The following is a 9,862-nucleotide window of genomic DNA, read 5'->3' on the forward strand; positions in this document are numbered from 1 at the left end:
TGGCGTTTGGCTTCCTTACCTATTCGTTTCGATGGTTTGGGTTTATACTCAGCATACGAGGTTTTCTCCTATGCATTTGTAGCCTCGAGGGCCCAATCTTGGACATTACAAGACCACATCTTACGTGGCAGTGGCATATATGGTATGGACTCTGATTACTTATGTGCTTTGACTTGTCTTCGCGATATGATTCCGAGATTCGACTGTAACCGTTTCACTAATAAGGACACCCTCCCCCTAAATCCCAAAAAGCATTGGCCCGTGCCCTTTTTAGCAAAATCGTCAAAGATATGGAAGTCGACTTCGACATGCCTATTAGACATAAAGCATTTTTTGAGTGTCGTCGGGCACCTCATGCTCAGTATTTTCTGCTAACTATCCATATTGATGGCTTTGGCCAACATATGTCTCATGTGGAGTACCGAACTATCATTCGTTACCGCCTCATGATTCCTCTATTCTCAATTGACGAGATATGCCAGTTTGCCGTAAGGCATGTTTGGGCACTTTTGGGGAACATGTTGTTCATTGTAGAGAGCTCCATGCTTTCAAGTACCGACATGATGTGGTTTAGGATGTTCTCTTTGATGCTTCTTGGCATGCTGGTATTTCCGTGAAGAAAGAAGCGTCAATGAACTTTTTGACGCACCCGCGGGATGGAAGATCCATACTCAGGCCGGCTGACATTTTGGTCTTTAGATGGGTAGGAGGGAAACACGCTTGTGTGGATCTTACTAGGGTCTCTCCTCTCGTCGGTTTGAGGAGCGGGGGTTTCATAGCAGGGCATACCGCTTTGAAAGTCGCTGCGTGCAAAGTGGCAAAACACGAGAATGCATGTATAGAAAATCAACATGTGTTTGTGCCTTTTGCATTTGACACATTTGATTTTCTCGCACCAAAGACGGTGAAGCTCCTCAACAAAGTCCAACGGGTCATGCATTCTAATGTTATATCTCCTAGATCCATAGATGTATTCAAAAGAATTAGTTTTGTCATTCAGAAAAGGGCTAATGGTGCAATTTGTTGCCCGTTTGCCTTCTATTGATATGTATTGAATTATATATGTGTTTTTAATATATTTCAAATGAGGATTATAAAACGGTTAATTGGTTAACCAGATAATCGAAATGAAAAAAAAGAAATTGTTTGCTGTTTCTTTTCGACTTAGGTTTACGTTTGGGTATGGAGTATGGACATGGGTAGGAGTGGATAGGGAAAAAAACAATATTCAGTTGTATACAAATTTTATTTTTATTTTGTTTTTTTTTATTTTTTAATTTACAAACGTACTTTAACATTCATTAAACTGTATCAGAGAAATGGTTTTTGAAACTTAACAATTGGTATTTAAAATCATTTTAAAAAAGAGTAATTATGAGTTGTAAAGAAAAGGTTGGAGCACTTGGTTTTAGTATATAAAGTTATAAACAAATCAAATATGAGGAATTTAAGACACTCTCTAGATTAAAATGCATGTAGAGAATCTTTATTTGGTGGCCCATTTTGATACAACACTGTTTGAGAGAGACATGACATCAAGTCATACTTCCTTTACATACTATTTTTTATTTGTCTAAAATTAAATGTGAAATCCGTTTTAACTTGGAATTGTGTTTTTCTTTAATAACAATCTTTACATGTGATTTGATAGAACTTTAATTCATTTACATTACTCTCATGTCACAATGGAACTAGTAAATGTATACGACCTATGTTGTTATACGCAAACAATTAACAATTTGCAACATTATATAAACAGATTTTTACTTAAATTTTGATATGACAACATATATTCAAACTACTGAATATAATACATCTAAAAAAAGGGTATAAAATCTTTTGTCCAACTCGCACAAAGTATGCCAAAAAGAGATTGCATGCTCTATTATATGCAAATTAAATACCTACCCAAGATCAAGCCTTTGCTAGTGAAATTAAGCATATTAGTTTAGTGCACCAATATGAATGATGTGATGTTTGTAATTTATATATATATATATATATATATATATATATATATATATATATATATATATATATATATATATATATATATATATATATATATATATATATATATATATAATGTGTGTGTGTGTGAAATGTTGGAGGGTCCCTTGGTCCTTAGTGCCATGTTATAATGAGCTTGTGATGGGAAGGAATAATCATAATGTTTCCCTTTGATCAATTGTTGCTTCATGTCAAAAGCCATTACTTATACCGATCATATTCACCTTTGTTTTTGCTTTTTTCATTGTCGTTTTCATATCTAACTCACAACCCATGTAATCTCCATCAAACATGATCCACTATAGCTTGTTCCATATATACACCCCATCCCTTGGTTACTCACTCAATTAAGTAATCCACTGGGGATTCTGTTATGTATTTTTCATATATAAAACCAAACAAGCTAGGGTCTTTCAACTATTCTCATATGAATTGATAAGTTGGTCACTAGAAAGAAGCACAGCCTTCTTTATCTCCCAAAAGATTCTAACTTTCACTTTCTCATTCAGCTTCATTTATAGACTCATGTCTTGACTCAATCAAGTAACTTGACATCCACTAGGGTTTCTTTATGTTTCATGCATAAAAACGGAACAAGCATCTTTTCGCTCTTTTGCTTGTAAACTCTGAGTTGGTACTTATAAACACAAACCCGTCTTCTTTTCCACTAAAAGATACTAACTTTCACTTAACTTGCATCCGTACACTCGGGTTCCCATTCCATGAAGAAGCAATCAATCCACTAGGGTTTCTTTAAGTTTCGTGTACAAAACCCATAAAAGTATCTTTATTCCCTTCCTATATAAGCTTTGAGTAGGTGTTCGAAAGCACAAACCATAAGACACCCTCCTTCTCTTTCTGTCAAAAGATTCCTACTTTATCTGTTTACATTCACATCCATATACTGATCAGATCCTAGCTTGATCAAGAAATCAAGAAAACACCACTAGGGTCTATTTTAGTCTTTATAATAGAAACCGAAGAAGGATCTTTCTTTTCACTCTTGTGATATATCTAGACTAATTTTGGTTGGTGACCAGAAGAAAATTAAGTAGTTAAAAAGGCAATGGGGTACCTTCAATCTTCAAGTACAAGTGGTGGTGTTGGCTCTCACTTGTATTCTCAAGCACTTCAAATGAAATTATACCAAGCATTCATATTTTCCATCCCAATACTCTTCTCCATAATACTTTTCCTCTTGTTTTACTTGTTCTACCTCAAAAAAACTTTTAGCAACACCAATTCTTCGTCTTCTTCATCTATACTCCATCTAAGAACCTCAAGGAATCAAGCTGATTCTTCAACTCTTCATCAATATGTATGTATAAGCATCTCTCTCTCTCTCTCTCTCTCTCTCTCTCTCTCTCTCTCTCATCTTAATTCTTATGTTGTCTATTTTTCTTATAGAGCGATATGGGATCGAAGATAAACCTTGAAGACAAGCTCAGTGTGATCTTGTTTGATGAAGATTTATACACAAAGGATTCAATGTACGTATCCCATACTTGAGGCTAGATTTTTGAGTGATCGACTAGTTCTTGAATCATTGCATGTAGTTTTTTATTACAAACCAACCATAGTGTCCTCAAAGATGTGAAAAACACTAATTTTGTAAGTGATAATTTGAAAAGTAACACATTCTTATAAACTAAAAAAAAGTAAGGCCACTCTGGGTCCCACCCACTCTTACTACCAACATGAGTTACTAAAATCACAATATTAAGAACATTCTTGTGGGAATGAATTCTTAATATGAATTATAAACTATAGTATATCTATTCATTTCCACAAGAATATCAAAATTCTTCATAAACTGTTTTAAAAAAGTCATTCATCAATGGATTGTAACAAAATCTAATGGAAACTCCATGAAAATTCAATTTGAAGGTGTTGTGTTTGTCTTGGAGATTTTGAGATGAATGAGAAGCTACATCAAATACCATCCTGCCATCACATGTTCCATGGTGATTGCATTAGAAACTGGCTCCATTCCAACACCACATGTCCACTCTGCAGATGCTCAGTCGTCAATAATGCCGCCAAAGACAGCCACCAAGAGCCGCCAGTGGTTCCTGAACCAGCCACCATGACCAACATGAGTTCGAGCTTACAAAGAGTTCCTTCAGAACATAGTGTGATCATCATATTTGACGAAGGGTCATCATCTAGTTCAAGTATGGACGACAAGTCACATCCAAATCAAGAATCTGTTGTTATTAATGTTCCTTATCCATGATTCTTGGATTTGCATGAAAGTAATTTTGCTAGAAGGGTAGAATAGTCATTACTCTTTAGACTAGATCAATAATACATGCTTCAATGTTGTACCAATTGTCATCCAAGTTGTATGTACGTACAAGATCACTCATGACTTTGGTAGTAATAGTTAGGCTTTAATTACAAATAAACTGTGACCTATGAACTACGATAGAAAACAAGATATGAGATTTGGCCACCTTTTGTCACTTTTTTCATCTTAACTATTAAGTCAATGCAAATTGACTATTTTGCCCCTATCTTCTTTGTCTCTTTCAAGAACCCCAAAATTAAATATAATTACAAAAAACATGGATGCGTTTTTTGTACTTGAATCATTAGACTTTACACCATCAGCTGGTCCTGTTAAGTCCGGGCAAAATGGGCAAAATGGTAATTGCCCTTGTGTTTCTTCTCTTTTAAGAACTCTCGAATCAAATATAACAAAAAAAAATGACCAATAAGATGAAAACCACTTGTACAGAACAAGATTCAGACAGAAGTGACTTTTTCGTCCTTGGATCATTAGACTTAACAGCTGGGCCCTTAAGTTAATGCGAAATGACCTTTTTGCCCTTGTCTACATTTTTTTTTATCTAGACAACACCTTATCCAACATCAGAGGAAAAAAAGGCTTAAGCAAATAACATAAATTACAACCACAAGAAACTACATCAAACATTCAAACACCTGATTTCAAGAGACTAAAACATTAAAAAATAAAAAAAAAATAAAAAAAAGGGCAATTTTGTCAATGTTCAGCAGCCTCCAAGCTAAACCCAGAAAGCTCATTGTCTAAATAGGAAGAAAGTTGCAGTTTGCTTCCACAACTCATTTTTTTCACATCTTGACACGAACATATTAAAATCCGTTTCACCATTTTACAGAACTCCCTGCATTTGAACTTTCAATAATTAGTAAAATTATATATATATATATATATATATATATATATATATATATATATATATATATATATATATATATATATATATATATATATATATAATAAACATGGTTACTTACTGCCATGGATCATCACCCATGAGCATCATATCTCCTTCATCATCAGTAAACACAATTTCCCATTGACTTTTTGACCGAAGCTTCCCTTTGATTTCAAACATCTCTTCAAGTTCATCTATGAGATGATTGTACCCTTTTAGCATTGTTAAATCCACTGCACGACCCACTGCTACTCCTTGCATTTGAACCTTCAATCATTAACAAGTAAATTACATTTTTAGTCCCTGAGTATAGCTGATTTCTGTAATTTTGGTCCTTATTTTACGTTCTTGTAACGATTTTGGTCCATGTTCAGAGTAAAATGACAAATTTTGGTCCCTGGGTATAACCGATTTTTGTAAATTTGGTCCCAAAAGTAATCATTTTACTTAGAACAGGGACCAAAAACATTATGAAAAAGCTCGAATAAGGACCAAAATCACAAAAAACAAAATATGAGTCTGAAAATGTAATTTACCCTACATCTATTTTACTTGGAACAAGAAGCAAAAAACATTAGAAAACCTCAAATAAGGAGCATAATTGAAAGAGAAAACTTTTTCGGACCAAAGTTGCAAGAGAAAAACCTTTTGGGACCAATATTGAAAAAATCAAAAATACTAAGGTACCAAAATTGTAACTTACTCTACATACCCATTTAAATGCAGGCGAAACAAAAACATATTACCATAAAAAAAAAAAAAAAAGACTTGAATTGACAACTGTACCTTAGTGCGGGTCCGGGTCAAACCAGTTTGTTTGCAATCTTTTTGGTCAGGTTCATGTCTTTCAACAGATGGGACTACAATCTTTAAGTCAAAACCAAATAATCTACAAGTAGAAACGTTTTCAGACTTCTTTAATAAGTCAACATTAGGGAGAGGGAGGTTGACCGGAGGTCGAGGCCTTTTAGTTTTGTTGGGTCCCACTCCCACGCCCACGGGTTGACCCGAACTTGTTGGAATAAATGTGGTGGCGTGAGTTTCAGTTTCAATCTCCCATGGTGAAACCCTGTCTGGTCTCACTATTGATGTGGGTTCAACCCATTGGACCTGTAATGTACGTCATGCATTTAAGACAAAGGTCAAAGCTTTGACTAGTGTACAAAAACTGAAATTTACAAATTTGACCCAAATGGGTGGACCTGTAGTGTACGTCATGCATTTAAGACAAAGGTCAAAGCTTTGACTAGTGTACAAAAACTGAAATTTACAAATTTGACCCAAATGGGTGGGGGGTTTTTAACAAAATGACATTTTCTTTTGTATTTTTTGCACAAATTTCTCAATGTGGAAATCATTTTATGCTGCAATATTGCTTTTGGAATGTTGCAGAGTATATGAAGAACAGTTTCACAATATATATATATATATATATATATATATATATATATATATATATATATATATATATATATATATATATATATATATAAAGTTATATTGTGGTGGACACCATTAAAAAACCCATTTTGCAGCATAAAACAATTTTGTAGTGGGCCATTGCATAAAAAGCCAAAAAGGTTGGCCATTTTGCAAAATGTCACCTCTAAAAGTGGTTATTTTTGTGTTTTTATTCTAAATAAAAAAAACCTGAAATAATTTGTGTGATTAGTTTACCTTCAATGAGCGCCATTGAGAGCATTCCCATTGGTGAGAAAGGTCTTCTACTCCAGTAATCATACCCGTAAACCTAATAAATATGAAGAAAATTTTCATGGAAAAGTATATTTTTGTATCAGTTGCTTATAAATATTATGTTTACCTTCTTTCTGGAGAGTCTTCACACTCAAACCGCATATTAAATCTCATGCCAATGCTAAATTTATTGTTTACAGATTCAATATACTTGTTCAAGCCTATGATAAACTGACTTGTCCTGTAAAATTACAGCAAGTGTTTAATACAGTAAATATTCACTTTTATGGAATCAAGTAAAAAAAAAAAAAAAAAAAACCTTGGTTTGTAGTAAACAACAAATCTGGTTTGTGTAGAAACTGCATGTGAAGCAGTTGCAAGAACACCAAGGCGCATGCTTCTGCTTGAAATCACTGAAGATGGCATGGAGTTATGTTGTTGACCAACACGTTTGACTCCAACACGTAATTCTCCATTTTCGCCCCTATAAATGATCACATAGTAAAACAAAAGAAAAGGGTATGTTAGTCTTTTAGATGTTTGAAAAACAGTCAAACATTGCGATTAATACCTAAGGAATACAAATGAATCCCCAGCCACCAATCTTTTAGCAGTAACAAAAGTACTCCATCCTGTTGTAAGCAAATGCCTTCGCGGTTGACCTGGTCAATCAAAAAAAAGATCTTACTTTTAAATTTTAATAAAAACACAAATATATATGTTTTATAATTTGTACTAACATATAAACATGAGAACATAATGAATGACCTCTGAATATATGCTTAAATCGCCACTCAGTCCCATGAAGATCTTTAGCTACAAGTTCTTGAGTAGGAGTAGGCTGAGACATGTCCTGAACAAAAATACTTCAAAAAAATTAGAAAATTAAACTGTTGAAAACATATGAAATTAGAAGAAAAGAAAGAGAGTGAAATTACCAATGCAGGTAGGCATTCATTTGCGTGTTTTCTGAGCACTGAAAAACCACCATGAGTGCTTGTGTCTGAAGCTGTTAAGACTTTGCAGAAAGAGTGAATACTTGCCTTTGGAGGGTCATCAATGCATTTGTCAAGACTAGTAGGATCACTTTGCTGTCCATTATTACAAAAGAAAACAGTTACAAAAGGTTATAAATTGTAAAGAATTTAAAGATGTGAACTCTTACATCTGCTTCTGGAAGTAGAGTGATTTGAGCATAAACTTCATCTGTATCTTGTTCAGCCTGTAATGGTAACAAAATCCAGATTCTAAAACTTCATAATCCAAATCACACACTGTAAGAACAACATGTGTACATACTTACCAGAAGCTGAGTATAAACAACACGACAGAGAATCTTTGATTTGAGATTGAAGTGAGGAATACTCTGATCGATTTCCTGATTATTGGATTCCTCTAACTGAGAAAAAACCGTATATAATCAAGATTTAAGAAGAAGAAGAATAGAAGTTGAAGGTCAAAAGAATGTTGAAAATATAAAGGATATGAGAGATTTTGAAGGAAAATTAACAAGTTTAATTATACTTACTTGCTCCATGTGGCCTTGAGGAAAGTAGAAAACTCTTTCTCCATCTCTTGGAACATCTACTAGTGGACCCGCACATGCCTTCCATAGCTCCTTATACAGCAGATCTTCCATTGCTCATAATCGAATCAAACGACAAATCCACAGAGAATATAACACTTTCAGCATAATTGATTATAATAGAAAACGATATATCAATATAAAACAAAAATCATTGAATCTTCCAACACATTATCAGAGTCCAATTTTGATTTTGAAATCGTATTCTTATTGTTCAAGATTTCAACCTTGAATATTGATATTCAAAATCAATTCATTGAGGATTTGAGTCGTGAGTCAAGAAGACCGAGTGGATTCGTGACCGAGGAGAATCATCCCCATGAACACGTCAATAACATATTCAAACAAAAACTCGAAGAATAATATTCAACAAAATTATCATAGCCCTGAAAATTATCAAAAGAATAAATAGGCGAAGAAGTTTCACCTTCAGGTGAGAGAGATGCTGACCCCCGATTCTCCATGGTCAAAACGTAAATTAAACGACACAAGCAACTCAAATTCTTGTATTACATAAATCTCTATAAACATAAACCTCCAAAACCATTAAATTCGCCACATTATATGCATACTTACGATCATAACATCCCAAATAAATTTATAAGTTTATAACACTTTAATCAGCTCAATCGAAACCCTGAATCGCCAATCTTCAGTTACAAATAAACAGATTAGAAAACCAGAAGAACTGATGCTGCTGCTGCTTCAGGTTTCAGCTCCAAGACCCTCTCTCTCTCTCTCTCTCTCTCTCTCTCTCTCTCTCTCTCCAGAATCCAGGATATGATCGAAAACGCCGTTACTTAACCCAGAAATTGATTTATATACTACGCCAGTAGACGGCGCGTAATGAATTCCTGTTCCACGAGCAGGCAACAGGATTGGCCACGAAAAGTCAGGTATAGTGTCATTCTCCTTTTCTCTTGTCTTCTTCAATATCACTCCTTTGACCTTCTAATTGCCATTAATTACGGATATGCCACTTGTAGTTTTCGGTTTTGAGTTAACATAAAAGGAAAACCTACATAAAACTTCCTAGACTTTTAAGAAAATTTTCAAAAAAATTCTAAACTTTTTTTAACAAAAAATTCTTATTATTTTGAGAAAAATCATATAATTTGTATGTTCAAATATAAAAAATGATTTTTTCATTAATTTGGGTAAAATGTTAAATAATCAGGATTTTTTTATTAAAAAAAAACTTTTAGGATTTTATTAAAAAATTTCCCAAAATAACAGGACTTTTGTACATTAATTCCAACATCAAACTTAATCAAATGTGAAACTAAATAATCATATTTTCTGCGATAAACAAAATTACAAAAAAAAAATCATATTTGTACCAAATAAACCAACAAATATGATCTCAGTT

At 33.7% G+C, this 9,862-nt stretch overlaps 2 protein-coding genes across 2 annotated transcripts; one reads left to right on the top strand and one right to left on the bottom strand.

Moving 5' to 3' along the window:
* Positions 1–2,135: 2,135 nt before the first annotated feature.
* LOC111913272 (probable E3 ubiquitin-protein ligase RHA4A) lies at positions 2,136–4,484 on the top strand. Its single transcript, XM_023908994.3, has 3 exons — positions 2,136–3,328; positions 3,418–3,500; positions 3,898–4,484. The coding sequence occupies exons 1-3, from the start codon at positions 3,077–3,079 to the stop codon at positions 4,244–4,246; spliced, it is 684 nt and encodes a 227-aa protein (XP_023764762.1). The 5' UTR covers positions 2,136–3,076; the 3' UTR covers positions 4,247–4,484.
* A 417-nt stretch (positions 4,485–4,901) lies between these two features.
* On the bottom strand, positions 4,902–9,367 carry LOC111913260 (auxin response factor 18). The gene is made up of 13 exons (XM_023908980.3): positions 8,921–9,367; positions 8,437–8,549; positions 8,212–8,307; positions 8,074–8,130; positions 7,847–7,999; positions 7,677–7,761; positions 7,480–7,570; positions 7,228–7,392; positions 7,036–7,149; positions 6,891–6,963; positions 6,000–6,323; positions 5,293–5,480; positions 4,902–5,159 (listed from the first exon to the last, which is right to left on the bottom strand). Exons 1-13 carry the CDS (start codon positions 8,955–8,957, stop codon positions 5,018–5,020), a joined length of 1,638 nt encoding a protein of 545 aa, XP_023764748.1. The 5' UTR covers positions 8,958–9,367; the 3' UTR covers positions 4,902–5,017.
* Positions 9,368–9,862: the final 495 nt, after the last annotated feature.

The sequence above is a fragment of the Lactuca sativa genome, chromosome 6, assembly GCF_002870075.4.
Source record: "Lactuca sativa cultivar Salinas chromosome 6, Lsat_Salinas_v11, whole genome shotgun sequence".
In the NCBI taxonomy this organism is placed as follows: domain Eukaryota; kingdom Viridiplantae; phylum Streptophyta; class Magnoliopsida; order Asterales; family Asteraceae; genus Lactuca; species Lactuca sativa.

Excerpts from the sequence above, each read along its gene's own strand:
- LOC111913260 (XM_023908980.3), bottom strand. The coding sequence starts at position 8,957 with ATGGAGAATCGGGGGTCAGCATCTCTCTCACCTGAAG. Across the intron at positions 8,131-8,211 it reads TTGTTTATACTCAGCTTCTG|GCTGAACAAGATACAGATGA; the intron begins GTAAGTATGTAC and ends TTACCATTACAG. Across the intron at positions 8,000-8,073 it reads CTCTACTTCCAGAAGCAGAT|CAAAGTGATCCTACTAGTCT; the intron begins GTAAGAGTTCAC and ends AATAATGGACAG.
- LOC111913272 (XM_023908994.3), top strand. The coding sequence starts at position 3,077 with ATGGGGTACCTTCAATCTTCAAGTACAAGTGGTGGTGTTGGCTCTCAC. Across the intron at positions 3,329-3,417 it reads CTTCAACTCTTCATCAATAT|AGCGATATGGGATCGAAGAT; the intron begins GTATGTATAAGC and ends TTTTTCTTATAG. Across the intron at positions 3,501-3,897 it reads TTATACACAAAGGATTCAAT|GTGTTGTGTTTGTCTTGGAG; the intron begins GTACGTATCCCA and ends TTCAATTTGAAG.